Source organism: Crocuta crocuta, unplaced genomic scaffold, assembly GCF_008692635.1.
Source record: "Crocuta crocuta isolate KB4526 unplaced genomic scaffold, BGI_CrCroc_1.0 scaffold334, whole genome shotgun sequence".
Taxonomy (NCBI): domain Eukaryota; kingdom Metazoa; phylum Chordata; class Mammalia; order Carnivora; family Hyaenidae; genus Crocuta; species Crocuta crocuta.
Window position 1 is genome coordinate 446,959 of NW_027533260.1, and position 17,539 is coordinate 464,497.

Sequence of the window (17,539 nt, forward strand, 5' to 3'; positions counted from 1 at the left end):
CGACTTTCACAGGACTTCATTCCTTCACAAGTTCTCTGATATCTGACTAAAGGTGTTCTACATTTAGCATATTCAGAGAGTTTTAATTTCTATATGATTTCCTGACAAAAAGAGGCAGGATGTATCACTGACATCCTTTCATATGTATATATTGTCCTCCAAAAGTTTTTCTCCAGTGTGGATCTGACACTCACTGAGGTCTTCTTTCTGGGTAAAGGCTTTCCCATGGTTATGGTCATCATATATTTTTTTCAATCGTATTTCTACGAACAATAAGCTCCCTGATGATCTATTGTGATCCCTAATAACAAAGTCTACCTTCCCACTGAGGGCCTTCCTAGTCTCTGCAGTCACAGAATTTGTCTCAGTATCTACTTCTCAGAACATAACGAAGCTAGGAAGTTTTGCTCAAGGTATCTCCACACTGAATGTATGAGTTTTTCCAGCATGTTTTCATTGACAGAAAATAGGAGGTAAGGATCACAGAAGGCACCACATTCACAGTATTCACCAGGTTTACCACCTCCTGGACCAGTTCTTTAATCTCCCCAGGGCACACATGAAAACAGGCAGGACCACAATTACCTTCCAATCTGCTGGAAACACTGATGTTTAACCAAGTCTTGGTTGCCACAGAAGGCATTTCCACAGTCACATTCAAAGGGCTTTTGTTTTGCAGGAGTTCACTTGTAAATAATGAGCTGTGACTCTGTGTTAAAGGAATTTCCAACTTGACTGAATCTACCCATTCCCCTTGTGTGCATTTTCTTATGTTTCACAAGATTTGACAAGTGGGAGAAGGCTTTCTCACAATCACTGCATGCATAGGGTCGTTCACCTGTGTGAGTTCTTTGATGGACATTGAGTACTGACTTTGTGGTGAAGGCTTTCCCACATTCACTGCACTCATAGGGTTTCTCCCCCGTGTGAATTCTCTGATGGGTAATGAGACCGTATTTGTGAGAATAGGATTTGCCACACTCAGTACACACAAAGGGAGTCTTTCCTGTATGACATCTCTCATGTTGTATGAGGCAGATCTTCTGGCTGAAGGATTTACCACACTCCCTGCATTCATAGGGTTTCTCACCTGTATGAGTTCGCTGATGGATAATGAGGGTGCGCTTTGTGGTGAAGCCTTTTCCACATTCATTACATAAGTAAGATTTCTCTCCTGTGTGAGTTCGCTGATGGATAATGAGGGTGCGCTTTGTGGTGAAGCCTTTTCCACATTCAGTGCACATGTAAGATTTTTCCCCAGTATGAGATCGCTGATGCACAATGAGATTACTCTTCACGGTGAAGCCTTTCCCACATTCACTGCATATATAGGGTTTCTCTCCGGTATGAGTACGCTGATGTACAACAAGATAGCGCTTCATGGTGAAGCCTTTGCCACATTCAGTGCATATATAGGGTTTCTCCCCAGTGTGAGTTCGCTGATGCACAATGAGATTGCTCTTCACGGTGAAGCCTTTTCCGCATTCATCACAGACATAAGGTTTCTCTCCACTATGAGTTCGCTGATGTGCAATCAGATAACGTTTCATGGTGAAACCTTTTCCACACTCACCGCACATATAAGATTTCTCTGCTGTATGGGTTTGCTGAGGCACAGGGAGACTGCTCTTCACACTAGTGCCTGTCCTGTAGTCATTCATTATACAGACTTTGCCTTGTGCAGGAGTTTTCTCACGTTTAGTGAACATGACATTTCTGGAGAAGGATTTCCCACACGGATCACACCCATGGGGCTTCTCTCCTCTATGGCCACCCTCATGATAAAGAAGCTGGGACTTCCTGATGCAGGTTTTCTCATCTTCGATGCATGCTTGGGAGTTCTCTATGTTAGGAGTCCTCTGATGCTTAAAGACTTGGAATTTAGTGCTGATATGTTTCGCACATTCAGGGAACTCAATTCCAGCATACAAACGTTCATGATTACCATGTAGAAAAGATCTCTCATCTCTATTAAACTCAATGGCCTTCTTTATTTCATATCTTTTCTTCTGGTTAACTAAACTTGATTTCAAAGCTTTTCTACATAAGTCAAACACATGATTTTGTGTCAAGGCAAAATGTATTTTGCTCAGGTGAACAGCATTTCTAAATGCATTCTCTTCCCTGTACTGTTGCATGCTCTTCAGAAATCTGTGGTTTTGAGAGTGCTCTTGCATATGACTGTCATCCTTCCCAATTCCTAGGTAAAAAGAGAATAACAAATTCTCTCATGAGAACAGTATGGAATACAAGTGTTTTAAAGATGACATAGTGGGGATGGCTCTTTATTATTGATCATATGATCCCAGTTTATATTTTTTAATTTTTTCAACGTTTATTTATTTTTGAGAGACAGAGAGAGACAGAGTGTGAGCAGAGGAGGGACAGAGAGAGGGAGACACAGAATCTGAAGCAGGCTCCAGGCTCTGAGCTGTCGGCAGAGAGCCTGATGTGGGGCTTGAACCCATGAACCATGAGATCATGACCTGAGCCGAAGTCGGACGCTTAACCAACTGAGCCACCCAGGTGCCCCCACGTGATCCCAGTTTAAAAGAAATTTATAAAAATGTAAGATAAGATAAATGGCAGATCCAAGGAGAGAAAAGGAGCATATTTAAAGCTAAACACCCACAAAGAAAAAGAGTTATCAACTGGGGATGGAGTATGAGGAAGAGCTGTTTAGATATCCTTAGACACCCTCACAGCTGTGACACCTTGTCTTCATGACTAGAACAGAATCTCCTCAGCCATTCCCCTTGCTGGTTCTCACTCACTTACCTGCACGGGTTCTATCTTGGATTTCATCCTCTGTCATCCATGCTTCATCTCTGTGTTCCAACTTGGAGACTGCATCTGGTTTCGTAGCTTGACACCCTGTTCATGAGAAATGACAGAAGACTTAGATGCTTAATGACCTGGGGTACAGTAGGTTGAGATGGGAAAATATTACACTCTAGACACAAAACAATTTCTCACATGCAAAGATTCTCTTTCAGGATAGAAAAGATTATACCGCTTTGTTTGGGGTCGAGATAGGGGACCAAACATTGGACTCTTCTCAAGACCACAGTGATGGCAAAGCTATCACTGAGTGATAGAGGAAATGCCAGTGCCCAGGCTCTTCTAAGTGACACAGGGAAGCTGTCCTCACCCACTGACACCAGGTTCCTGTAGTTCTCCAACATCACATCCCGGTACAGGTCCTTCTGGGCAGGGGCCAGGAGCTGCCACTCCTCCCGGGAGAAGTCCACGTGCACGTCCTCTAGTGTCAGCGATCCCTGTAACGACATGGTCCTGTTTAATATGATGTGAATTACTTTTATTAATATGGAAGCATGAGGGAAGCTGTAATCAACATAGCCTCATCTATATATGTTGTTCTTTTTTGAGAGAGAAATGGTGCAAGTGAGCAAGGGACAGATAGAGAGAGAGAGGGAGAGATAGGTAGAGGAAGAGATAGGTAGAGGGAGAGAGGGAGAAGCGGGGCTCACCTGAAGCAGGGCTCATGTTTACCCAAAGCCCAATGCTGGGCTCAAGCAAGACTCAAGCTCACCCAAAGCCTGATGCATAGCTCAGGTTCACCTGATGTGGGACTCGAACTCAGGAACCGTGAGATCATGACCTGAGCTAAAGGCAGAGGCTTAACCAACTGAGGAACCCAGACACCCATATTTACTTTTCTTAAATGCATTTTAGTAGAAGTAAAATGCTATCTTTTTATATATTTCAGCACCATTGTTTTTTTTCATTTATTTTTCCTTCAAATTTTTATTTAAATTCTAGTTACTTAACATACAGTGCAATATTGGTTTTAAAAATAGAATTCAGTGGTTCATCATAGGGCGCCTGGGTGGCTCAGCTGGTTGAGCATCCAACTCTTGATTTTGGCTCAGGTCATGATCTCTTGGTTCGGGAGTTTGAGCCCATACTGGGCTTTGTGCTGATAGCGTGGAGCCTGCTTGGAATTCTCTCTCTCCTTTCTCTCTGCCCCTCCCCTGCTTGCTCTCTATCAAAATAAACAAAAAAACTTAAAAGAATTCAGTGGTACATCACTTACTTATAATACCTAGTGTTTATCATAACAAGTGCCCTCCTTAATATCCATCACCCATCTAGCCCACCCCCCAACCTCCCTCCATTAACTCTCAATTTGTTCTCTATTCTTAAGAGTCTCTTACGGTTTGGGCTGCCTGGGTGGCAGAGTCAGTTGAATGTCTGACTTCGGGCTCAGGTCATGATCCTGTGGTCCGTAAGTTTAACGGGCTGTATGCTGAAAGCTGAGAGCCTGGAACCTGCTTCAGATTCTCTCTCTCTGCCCCTCTCCTGCTCGCACTGTCTCTCTCTCAAAAATAAACATTAAAAAAAATGAAGAGTCTCTTTTGGTTTGTTTCTTGCTCTTTTCTCCCCGCCTTCCCATATGTTAACCTGTTTTGTTTCTCAAATTCCACATGTGAGTAAAATCGTATGTCTTTTTCTGATTATTTTGCTTAGTATGATATACTCTAGCTCCATCCATGTGGTTGCAAATGATAAGATTTCATTCTTTTTGACTGCTGAGTAATATTCCATTGCATATATATACCACTTCTCTATCCATTCATCATTGATGGACATACTTTCTTTCCATACTTTGGCTATTGTTGATAATGCTCCCATAAACATTGGGGTGCAGGTACCCCTTCAAAACCTTATTTCTGTATCCTTTGGATAAATACCTAGTAGTGCAATTGCTGGGTCATACAGTAGTTCTATTTTTAACTTTTTAAGTAATCTTCATACTGTTTTCTAGAGTTGCTGTGCCAGTTTGCATTCACATCAACAGTGTAAGAGGGTTCCCCTTTCTCTGCATCCTTGCCAACACCTGTTGTCTCTTGTGTTGTTATTTTAGCCATTCATTCTGACAGGTGTGAGGTGGTATCTCATCATGGTTTTGATTTGTATTTCCCTGCTGATGAGTGATGTTGAGCAGCTTTGCATGTGTCTGTTAGCCATCTGGATGCCCTCTTTGGAAAAGTGTCTATTCAGGTCTTCTTCTCGTTTCTTAACTGGATTATTTGTTTTTTGGCTGCTGAGTTTGATAAGTTCTTTATAGGCTTTGGATACTAACCTTCATCAGATATGTCACTTGCAAATATCTTCTCCCATTCCATAGGCTGCATTTTAGTTCTGTTGGTTGTTTCCTTTGCTGTGCAGAAGCTTTTTATCATGATGAGGTCCCAATAGTTCATTTTTGCTTTTATTCCCCTTGCCTCTGGAGACGTGTCTAGTAAGAAGTTGCTATAGTCAAGGTCAAAGAGGTTGCTGCCTGTGTTCTCTTCTAGGATTTTGATGGCTTCCCGTCTCACATCTAGATCTTTTTTCCATTTTGAGTTTATTTTTGTGTATAAGAGAGGGTCCAGTTTCATTCTTCTGCATGAAGCTGTCCAGTTTCCCCAACACCAGTTGTTGAAGAGGCTTCCCCCCGCCCCACTAAATATTCTTTCCTGCTTTGTCAAAGATTAGTCAACTACATAAGCACCATTTTCAAATACTAAAAATAGGCAAATAACACCAGGACAAATAAAATATTTTTACAAGAAAATTTCACAGCCAATATGAGCATCAACCATGACTAGATTCCACATCCAGAGTTTACAACATAGTGTTTTTAGTAAATGTAAAAGAATAAGAGAAACCATATGAGGTATAGCTATTACAAAAAAGACCATTAAAGTTGATTAGGAAAATATGGGGGGAGAAGAGAAACTTCCAATAGACAAATATACATACGCATACATCTATCAGTGGACAGAAAAACAGCATATCAGATACACTGTAGTAAGCTGGAATGTAACTGAACAAATCACCAAAAATGCAGCATAGAAGAGAAGGAAAACATAAGGATGATATTAATAAACACACAGTGTCAAAAGATCTGATGTATACCAGATCTTATAGTTTCTCAAAAATAAAAGGGAGTAATGAAGAAGCAGCATCCAAAGCCTAAAAGTTGAAAAACTCACAACTAATTAAATACTCCAAACCTCAGATTCAGGACTCCCAATAAACTCCAAGCAGGAAGTCTATCTACCTCAACACATTAGACTAAGACTATGATATGCCAAATGCAAAGGGAAACTATAAAAGCATCCAGAGACAAAAGCCAGATCACCTACAGAAGAAACAACCAAATTCAGAAAAGAATGTAATAATTCTTTTTTTTTTTAACTTAAAAAAAATGGTTTTTTGAGAGAAAGAGAGAGAGAGAGTCTGAGCAGGGAAGGTACAGAGAGAAGGAGACACAGAATCTAAAGCAGGCTCCATGCTCTGACCTGTCAGCACAGAGCCCGAGACAGGGCTTGAACCCACGGACTGCAAGATCATGACCTGAGCTGAAATCAGACGTTCAACCAATGGAGCCACCCAGGTGCCCACGTAATAATCTTTTGAAAGTCTTGACTTTTTGTGCCAAAATGGCCAGGCATGGAGGCCATCTGATATTGCAACAAAGGACTCTCCTTGTGAAGTGTGGACAGCACTGTCTACTCCTAGTCACAATGACAGTATTTAACACTACTGCCAACCAAGGAAGCTCACCTATACCTCAGTGCCCAAAGTTTTCACTGAGGCTTCATGATTTATGCATGATTTACTGAAACACAGACTACATCACTGAACTCAATCTCCAGGTTCCTTCCCCTTCTGGAGGTCACCTGGCTCAAAGCCATAAATCATATGGTTGGTCTTTCTGGCATGGACAGTCCCACCTTGAGGTACCTCATTAGCACAAACTATGTAGGGCCTACATGAGTCACTTCATTGACATAAACTAGAAAGAGTGGTCCCCGTGGCCCAAGATGAATAACAAAGACACTCCAATCACACAGGTAATTCCATGGGTTGAGAGGTCACCTCATACAATTATGCATGTGACTTCCATCTTGCTAACAGAACCTGTCCTTTGATGACTTTTATGTAACAACATGGGCATGCTGGGGAGACCCATGTGGCAAGGAACTAAAAAGTAAGAATCTTATATGAGCAGACAGGTAGGAACTGAGGATCTCATTTGATCACCCTTCTGTAAATGAATCCTGCCAACAACCCAGTAAGTGAGTTTACAAGTGCATCCTTCCCCACCTGAGCCTCCAGATGAGACACCACCCTGGCTTACCTCGATTACAGGCTCAGGAGAGAGTGTGAAACAAAGTACCCAGCAGTGACATGACAAAAAATATTTGGCTTTTGGCCCTGGTTCCAAGTACACAAAACTCTGAAAATGCCTACAATCTCCAATGTTAAGTGTTTTTTGTGTGCTAATGAGATGACTGGTAGCCTAGGCCATCACAATGCTGCAGGATGGAGGTCGGATGCCAAAAAAACAAACCCGTGATTACAGGGTTGGAACTTTTGGCCCCACCTCCCAACCTCCACGGAAGGGAGAAAGGCTGGAGATGGAGTTTAATCACCAACAGCCAATAATTTAATCCATCATGCCCACATAATGAAATCTTCACAAAACCCCCAAAACTACAGGTTCAGCAAGCTTCCAAGTTGGTGAGCACATCGAGGTCCTGGAAGGGTTGCAATCCCCCACACTCTGTCGTGAGAAAGGGACCATGGAAACCATGATTTAGGAGCACCTGGGTGGCTCAGTCAGTTAAGCATCCAACTTCATTCAGGTCGTGATCTTTTTTTTTAATAGTTTATTGTCAGGTTGGTTTCCATATAACAGTGCTCATCCCCACAAGAGCCCTCCTCCATGCCCAACACCCCCCTTCCCCTCTTCCCCACCCTCATCAGTCCTCAATTTGTTCTCAGCATTCAAGAGTCTCTCGTGGTTTGCCTCCCTCTCTCTCCCCCACTATTTTTCCCCTTCTTCTCCCCCATGGTCCTCCGTTAAGTTCCTCCTAATCCTCCTATACGTGCAAACATATGGTAGCTGTCCTTCTCTGCCTGACTTATTTCGCTCAGCATCACACATTCAGGTCATGATCTTGCAGTTCGTGAGTTCAAATCCCACATCAGGTTCCCCACTGACAGCTCAGAGCCTGGAGCCTGCTTTGGATTCTGTGTCTCCCTCTCTCTCTGCCCTTCCCCCACTCACACTCTGGTCTCTCTCTCTCTGTCTCAAAAAAACAAACACACATTAAAAAAAATTAGAGCCCATCAGTCAGTGCAGGAGACAAAGACTTGTGATTGGCATCTGAAGTGGGGGCATTCTTGCAGGTCTGCAATCTTAAATTTGTGTAACCAGTTGCTAACCACAGGTACTCAGTGTCAAGAACCGGAGAAATGGTGTTGGAAGAGATCACATATTTGGCATCAGGAGGGGAAAAAATCTCATATGGTGTCAAAAGTATTTTGAGTAAAAACAACACAGTCTAGCTAAATCATGCTAAAATTACTGACCACAGAAAATATGAGATTAAAAAATATGTGCTGTTTGAAGTTGCTAAGATTTGGAGTAATTTGTCAGGCAGCACAGAAAAACTCACTTCTGTTTTCCCTTACGCGCTCACACAGAACACCTCTGTGACCAGATGTGTGACTTTCCCACACCACGATATTCTGGCACCAACCACCTGGAGTCAGCAGAGACCCCACAGGATAAGGGCTTAGTCCCACAAGACTGCCCCCTGCTTTAGATGCCAATAGCAAGTAGGGGGTCTCCAGGTAACACACTGTCCAAACTGGCTAAGAATCAGAGGTTCCCACAACTTCTCCATAGATTCAATCTTTTGCTAAAACAGCTCACAGAGCTCAGAGAAACATTTACTTACATTTACTGGTTTATTATATTATAAAGGACATTATACAAGATACAAATGAGGAGAGCCTGGCTGGCTCAGTTGTGCAACTCTTGATTTTGGGTCATGAGTTTGAGCCCCACATGTGGCATAAAGTTTATTTAAAATTTTTTTTTAAAAGAATACAAATGAACAGCCAGATGAAGAGGTACCCAGTGAAAGGTCTAGAAGGTCCCACACCCACAAGCTTCTGTCCCTGTGGAGCTGGGGTATGCCAACCCTCCCAGAATGTAGAGGTGTCTACTAATCCAGAGGCTCTGCGAACCCTGTATTTTGGGGATTTTTATGGAGACCTCACTGCATGGGCATGATCTAATAATTGTTTACTAATTCATTATCCAGTACCTCTCCCCACTCTGGAGGATGGTGGGTTGGGCTACAAGGTCTATGCTTTTAATCATGGCTTGGTCTTTCTAGTGACCAGCCCCCACAGGGGACATACAGGAGCCCACACCAAGAGTTACCTTATTAGAACAAAAGATGGTCCTATCACTCAGAAAATTCCAAGGGATTTAAAAGCTCTGTGACAGACATTCCTATCACCCAGGACATTATACAGGTTTCAGAAGAACTCTTTTGTCACGAGCCAGGGTAAAAGGCTAAATATTAACAGGAAGCAGGAGCAGAGATTATATGTTTTTACTTCACAGCACCAATAGTTAATGAATATGGGACATAAACTTTAAAAAAAAGAACTTATGAAAAAACAGAAAAAATGTTGAATGTTTACAGCAGAAGTAAAAAGCCATGAAGAAAAACACTAACAAATTTTAATTTGAATACAAAATAAAACTTCTGCATGGAAGAAGATATTAAGAACAAAAGCTAAAAGACAAGAAGATTCTAGAAAAATATTTGCAACATATAAAAGGATCAACTTACCATAAGATAAACTATAAATCAGTAAGATAAATTTTTTTTAACTTTTTAAATGTTTTATTTATTCATTTTTAAAATTTTTAAATGTTTTATTTATTTCTGAGGGAGAGAGACAGGCAGCGTGAGCAGGGGAGGGTCAGAGAGAGAGGGAGATACAGAATCTGAAGCAGGCTCCAGGCTGAGCTAGCTGTCAGGACAGAGCCCGACAAGGGGCTCAAACCCACTAACCATGAGATCATGACCTGAGCCGAAGTCGGACACTTAACTGACTGAGCCACCCAGGCGCCCCAATGTTTATTTTTGAGAGAGACAGGTACAAGCAGGGGAAGGGCAGAGAGGGAGGGAGACACAGAATCCGAAGCAGGCTCCAGGCACTGAGCTGTCAGCACAGAGCCCAACGCGGGGCTCAAACCCAAGAACTGGGAGATCATGACCTGAGCAAAGTCAGATGTTCAACCAACTAAGCCACCCAGACGCCCCTAAATTAACTCATTTTAGATCCTACCTTACACAGTAGGTGCATTGTCATTAACCCCATTCGACACGAGAAAACTCATGCGTGTGAGAAGTACCTGACCTGTGCAGTCACACAGCTCGCAATTGGCTCCAGAACCAACACTGTTAACCATGAGGCTACACTGACCATGAGCTGGAAGAGTCAACTGGACAGCAACGGGAAGTGTACATTAAAATGTGAAATGACCACACCCCATAACTGATTTCTCTGTAGCCATCCTGCAACAAACACTGATATAATTTCACAAAAAGCCATTAACAAGGCCATTCATTCTCATGGTTTGTAAGAACAAAAATATCTAAATGTTCATCAATAGGTGAATGATTTCATTGTTACTCCTGCAACATCTGGAGTTCACTGCTGTCAGGTAATCAACACAAAAGCTGGCTTGGAGGCACCAGAAGGAAAAAATGCCAACACCCTAAAAACAGCGTGAAGCGAGTACGTTGACGATAACTATGGTTCACCCAGCAGAGGCGGTTCACATACAAGTGTTAGTAGCAAGGTGTACTGAGCTACTATCAGTGAAGGCTGCATGATTTCACCCTGAATCTATTAAATTCAGAGTGAACTTCAAAACATATGTGTGAGTATACTATTTATCATTTAAAAAATCAAATATTTCATTTCCATCAAACTCCAAAGTTTTGGGTTTTTTTAAACGTTTATTTATGGAGAGTGCACATGTGCATGTGCGGGGGAGGGGCAGAGAGAGAGAGAGCGAGAGCAAGAATCCCAAGCAGGCTGCGCCCTCAGTGCAGAGCCCAACGTGGGGCTCAATCTCATGACCATGAGATCACGACCTGAGCCGACACCAAGAGTCGGAGGCTTAACTGACTGAGCCACCCAAGTGCCCTAGTTTGTGTTTTGAGTATGACCATGAACTCGTGATCGTATGGCTGTACAGGTACTGAGCTTCAGTCACATGCAGTCATCTTTCCTGCTCAACTGGTACTGGGCCTGTGGTCATTCAGCTAAAAGGAAGCCGCTTTATACTTACCTGTGTTGTTTGGAGTATTGTTCCATTCATGTAGAATGTCGTGATAAATGCATATTAGGTATGTGATATGTACGCATGTACTTGTAAATACACACACATGTACACAGAGAAAGTGTGCACTATCAGGTGTTTGCTAATGTTACACCAGGGGATTAAAAGGAACTCTTTTATCATGAGTCACCTGTGTACATAAAAGAAAAAGGTTAAAAGAAAAAAAAAAGAGAGGTAACCTAAACATAAGAAAAGATACTACACTTTCTTTTCAAGATACCAAACTTTTCTTCTGAAAGGTTTTTTTTTCACTTTCTTTTTCTTTTCTTTTCTTTTCTTTATGTTTTTATTTATTTTTGAGAGACAGAGCATGAATGGGGAGGGGCAGAGAGAGAGGGAGACACAGAAGATGAAGCAGGCAATAAGATCCAAGCTGTCAGCACAGAGCCCAAGGCAGAGTTCAGACCCATGAACTATGAGATCATGATCTGAGCTGAAGTCAGACGCTTGACTGACTGTGCCACCCAGGCACCCCTTTTTCTATACTTTCTGAAAGTTTTAAATCAAACCCCATGAATGTCAACAACCAAACCTTTTTAAAAAAAATCTTTTTAATGTTTATTTATTTTTGAGAGAAAGAAAGACAGAGTGAGTGGGGGAGGGGTAGAGAGAGAAGAGGAGACACGGAATCTGAAGCAGGCTCCAGGCTCTGAGCTGTTAGCACAGCTGACATGAGGCTTGAACTCACAAACTGTGAGATCATGACCTTAGCTGAAATCAGATGCTTAACCGACTGAGCCACCCAGGTGCCCCAAACCTTTTTATTTTTAATATTTATTTATTTTTGAGAGAGAAAAAAAGAGAAAGTGCATGTGGGGGAGGGGCAGACAGAGAGAGGGAGACAGAGGATCTGAAGCGGGCTGTGTGCTGACAGCAGAAATCCCGATGTGAGGCTCAAACTCAGGAACTGAGAGATCATGACCTGAGCCAAAGTCAGATGCTTAACTAACTGAGCCACCCAAGAGCCCCAATCCAAACCCTTAATAGAGAAAAACACTTTCCGCTTACTACTGCCAAATCTCCAGTCAAACTCCACTTCAGCTACCTATTCAAATGGAGGACCATTTGAAAGTCATGCAATCTTTTCACATTCCTCGGCCATTTCAGTTGTTTTATTTCTGAATAAAACCAGACTGCTATGAAATTGGGTCCCTGGGTAAACAGGCTATGGTGCCCTGAAGAACTGTATCCACTGAGCTCTGCTTGGCATATTCCCAGAGGAGGCCAAGTAAGAAACAGCTATAGGAAATCTGCTTTTCCACTTATCATAAGGCTGTGAGTTGAGGATATACCCCAATGATCCCCTCCAAAAACATCAACCAAAGAAATTTCCTAAGACCTAAAGTGACATAAATTATTGAATTTCCCAAGAAACTGGTCTGCCTTCCCCACAGAGTCAGTGGACATCACGTAGCTTTTCATGTCTGTCTGGCTGTGATGTCTGTTAGAGATGCCAGAGGCCAAGTGACGGCTAACATAACCCACAGAGTTCTGATGTTAGTCTTTCAGGATGACCCCAAGAGTAATCCATTCCTGATCTCATTTTGCCCTAGTTCTGAATTTAGGGTCTAAGTTAATTTCTCCCTAGAATCCAAATATCCCAATTTATACTTCTTTTAGTTGAACTGATTTTTTTTCCAGGCTACTACAAATCTGCCAGAAAACACAGAAAAGACGTAACAAACGAAAATCACCTGGGCCTTGATCATTTTCTTCTGTGCTCAGGAAGCAGTAACATGGGTTCTATGACTTTTGTGTCTCCTGCATCTACGACGAGGTTTTTAGAGTCAGAAATCTTGGTGTCTGCTTGAAGTTGTCCCCAGAAGCAATGATATCCAAGTGAAAGAATTTCCTCTTTCTTCCCTCATTCCTTCTCTTGATCTCTCTTGTTCTTGGGGACCCAAGACCTGTGAGGTGAAGAGCAAATTGACTTTGACTATACATTCCCTCAGAGAGCAGGTGTTATTACTGCTGTTATACACTTACCTTAAAGGACCCCAATATTTCCAACTGTGCCTTTATCTGGTGACCCTGAGGCTTTCACACTGTAAAGCAATAAAGTAGGGGGATCTAAATGTGTGAAAGGTATGCCTTTCCTCTGTAGAGATGTGGCATGGCTATTAAAGAGGAGGTGGGAAAGCAAAAGCATAAGAGCACGATGCCACGGAGGCAGATTATCAGGCACATCCATTTAGGATATATGGAAGGTTCAAAGATCTGGACATTGTGCTTTTAAAAAGCAAGTATGCCCAGGGGCACCTGGGTAGCTCAGTCAGTTCAGCATCCAATTTCGGCTCAGGTTATGACCTCACAGTTTGTGGGTTCAAGCCCCACATGGGACTTTGCTCTGACAGCTCAGAGCCTGGAGCCTCCTTCAGATTCTGTGTCTCCCTCTCTCTCTGCCTCTCTCCTGCTCCCACTCTCAAAAATTAAAAACAAGGGGCGCCTGGGTGGCTTAGTCGGTTAAGCGTCCGACTTTCGCTTAGGTCATGATCTCGCGGTTCCTGGGTTCGAGCCCCGCGTCGGGCTCTGGGCTGCCAGCCCAGAGCCTGGAGCCTGTTTCAGAGTCTGTGACTCCCTCTCTCTCTGACCCTCCCCTGCTCACGCTGTCTCTCTCTCTCTCCTAGAAATAAATAAAACGTTAAAAAAAATTAAAAACAAAAATTAAAAACAAAAAAAATTTAATAAACACTAAAAAATTAAAAAAAAAACCCAAGTACATCCTGTATAAGTCCATTTACATAAAACTTAAAAATATATAAACTAGCCTATAGTAATAAAAAATAGATGAGTGGTGGCTTGGCGAGAATAGTAATGAAAAATAGATGCGTGGTGGTTTGGGGAGAGATGGGGAAGTATGAGAGGGATAGATTAAGAAGGGGAACAAAGAAAATTTGGTGGTGAGGGGTGTGTTTATGATCTTCATGGTAGTGACACTTTCATGAATATATATATCAAATTTACCAATCAATATGGGTTTTTAAAGTTTATTTATTTATTTTGAGAGAGAGACAGAGAGAGAAACCAAGAAAGGGGCAGAGAGAGAATCCCAAGCAGACACCACACTCTCAGTACAGAGCTCCATGTGGGCTCGAACACACAAACCATGAGGTCATGATGTGAGCCAAAATCAAGAGTCATGTGCTTAAATGACTGACCACTCAGGTGCCCCCCAATCAATATGACTTAACTATCTGGAACTTACTATAAGTCAGTTTTGCCTCAATAAATCACCTGGGAGAAAGGGGAAAACCTAGTGAAAATTAGAATATAGACCAAAATTTAATGCCAGTCAAAAAAGGCAGCAACAAAAGACTATACATACTTTATGATTCTGTTTATATGAAATGTCTAGAAATTGCAAAGTAATAGACCCAAGAAGATGATCAGTGGTTGTGCATGGCTGGGGGTGGGAGTGGAGAAGGAGTGGAAAGAAAACCAAGAAAATTTTTCCGAGTAATGAAAACGCTTTAAAATTGGATTGCTTTAAATTGGATTGTGCTTAGAACACTACTTGGCAACAAGAAAGAATGAAATCATGCCATTTGCAGCAACATGAATGGAACTGGAAGGTATTAGGCTGAGTGAACTAAGTCAGTTAGAGAAGGACAGATATCATGTTTTCACTCATATGTGGATCCTGAGAAACTTAACAGAAGCATGGGGAAAGGAAGGGGAAAAAAATAGTTACAAACAGAGAGGGAGGGGGCCAAACCATAAGAGATTCTTAAATACAGAGAACAAACTGAGGGTTGATGGCGGGGGTGCGGGAGAGGGGAAAAGGGGTGATGGGCAGTGAGGAGGGCACTTGTTAGGATGAGCGCTGGGTGTTGCATGTAACCAATTTGATAATAAATTATATTCATAAAATAAAAAAATTGGATTGTACTCATGGCTGCACAACTCTAGAAACAGTTAAAATCGCTAAAATGTACATACTCAGACTTGGTGAATTTTATGGTATGTAAATTAAACCTCAATAAAACTACTACTAAAATTATTATGGAATACTTTAGAATATTTTATGTTATTACTTGTATTAATGATTATGTTTCATTCAGACATGTCACTGGCTCACCAACCTCTGTTGACACTACTTCAATGATTAAAAATGTATAAATATCTCCTATGCAGATATGTGGAGGATGATAAATTACATGATACAATCAGTTGTCATTATACAGATATACAGATTATCCCAAATATGTTGGGGGGAGGGGGGAAGCTCTTACTAGAGAACAGAATATAAGGTAAGGGAGATGCTTTTAATTAGAATGACCCTAAAAAGAAATCTCCAGGGGCGCCTGAGTGGCTCAGTCCGTTGAGTGCCTGACTTCCACTCAGGTCACGATCTCAAGGTTTGCGTTCCAGCAGGCACTGGGCTCACTGCTGTGGGCGCAAAGCCTGCTTTAGATCCCGTCCCCCTCCCTCCACCCCTCCTCCGCTTACATGCGCGCGCTTTAAAAAATAAACATGTTTTTTAAATCTCCAAAAGTATAGTAAACTTAAATGTATCACCAGCTCACTCCGTACACACTGAATTTTGAGGGAACAGTGAAAAGAGTGGTGATGTAGGGAGACAAAGTTTTTACTAAAGTTCGTGAAGACCTTGAAGGAGTGAACTGGGTTTGAATTAGCTGGGGAAATGTAGGCTTCTGGTCTATTTGGGGTATTCAGGGTTTGAGCCTGAACCTTCCGATTCTCGGGGACCCTGGACCTCCTCAAACACTGACAGCGCCCACCAGGCGTCTCTAAGAGTGTGTCCTCCGTTAAACGCCATACTGAACCAACCCAGGCTTCTCTAAAGCGCGCACGGAAAAAAACTTTCCACCCCACTTCTCAGCACCGAGTTCCACAAGCAGAGTGACACACGTGGACCTCGAACCCCAACACAGTCGGCCTCTCGGTCGATGATTTCCTCAGTCTCCTTATCACCGACTCCCGCAGGCCCCATCGCTACCCCAGATTCCTCAATGACTGAAACCAAACAAAATCTCGACTGCGGTCCTTCACACACGATCCCGTTTCACGGACGCCACAGGCCGCGAGCCAAGCCCAGAACCCGACTCACCTGAACCCGAACCTCTCCAAACGCCGCGGGTAGAGACGAAACGCCGCCCACGGCCGAAGCTACTTCCTGTTCGGAAGCCCTTCCTGAAGATACCTGGGGACCCAGATCCCCCTGAGCCAGTGAATCCCGCGAGGACCTGAGAGCTCTGCGGGATTTCGGAGCTCGGACGGCGGGCTCCGCTCTATGACGTAAGTGGCCACGCCCATCCCGGAGTTTCTGACGGAAGGGGCAAGAGCGGCTATGAGAGGAGGGCAAAATCGTTACTGGCCACTTCAGTGTTTTTACCTTCTCCTTATGAGGGATGACCAACAAAGCGGTGCTAACCGGGCAAGACTTCAAAGGCCGGTGTTTATCTAAGGCCACCAGGCCTGGTGCCTGGTCAGGGGAAAAAGATGGCGGCACCCTTGTGAACGGCCTAGCGCCGCCGTCGGACTGGAGCAGCATGGGTGCGGCCATCTTAGAGGAAGGCAGGTGTCCGTACGGCTGAGACTGGCTCAGACCCTAACTGGTGGCGGGGAAAAAAGTTTGTAGAAGCTGAGACCTCACTGGAAAGGCGGTGGTCATTTGACGTCTTGGGGGTGGGGAGAGAGCGGTTGTTTTTAAGGAAGACAGCTATTGGAGAGACGAAGTCAATAGGGCAGAGCTTCCTAAAGAAATGCTAATGTCCCGCTGGCAGGGAATACTTTGCTACCTAACCTCTATGGGGAAGCGATGAAGTGAAAGTTCAAACGTGTATGTTTCCTTACAAAGATAGATGAAGGTGACCGTGGGGCATTGGGAGAATATGAAATTACGAGATGTTGTAATGATCATACATTGCACATTTCCCAAATTAAAAAAAAAAGCACACTTTAAAATTGTATTATTTAGGCGTGGAAGGTTTAATCATAGAGGATGTTAAGTAGCTACTCCCTTTTTAGAAGGCAACCTGAATCTATTTAAAAATTTGATTCTCTTTGACTAAGAAATTCTAATTGCAATAGCTTACTTGGTAAAAACTTTTTCTTAATATTAACCACATTGAATTTTGTAAGTTAAAAGAAAAAACCTAAATGTACAATAATACACGAATACTTTGGTAAATTGTGGAATATCCACTCAGAGAAACAGTATATACAATTTTAAAAATATATATTACAGGGACCTCTCGGTGGCTCAGTCGGTTAAGCCTCTGGCTCTTGATTTCAGCTCAGGTCATGATGTCACTCTTCATGAGATGGGTTCATAAGACA

General features: G+C 42.8%; 1 protein-coding gene across 1 annotated transcript; it reads right to left on the reverse strand.

The window, feature by feature from the left end:
• Positions 1-506: 506 nt before the first annotated feature.
• On the reverse strand, positions 507-16,455 carry ZNF614 (zinc finger protein 614). The gene is made up of 5 exons (XM_077747259.1): positions 16,308-16,455; positions 12,931-13,143; positions 3,152-3,278; positions 2,779-2,874; positions 507-2,200 (listed from the first exon to the last, which is right to left on the reverse strand). The coding sequence occupies exons 2-5, from the start codon at positions 12,943-12,945 to the stop codon at positions 684-686; spliced, it is 1,755 nt and encodes a 584-aa protein (XP_077603385.1). The 5' UTR covers positions 12,946-13,143; positions 16,308-16,455; the 3' UTR covers positions 507-683.
• Positions 16,456-17,539: the final 1,084 nt, after the last annotated feature.

Coding starts and splice junctions, on each gene's coding strand:
- ZNF614 (XM_077747259.1), bottom strand. Junction 2,875..3,151: donor CAGGAACCTGGTGTCAGTGG/GTGAGGACAGCT, acceptor TCTCATGAACAG/GGTGTCAAGCTACGAAACCA. Junction 2,201..2,778: donor CCAAGATAGAACCCGTGCAG/GTAAGTGAGTGA, acceptor CTTTTTACCTAG/GAATTGGGAAGGATGACAGT.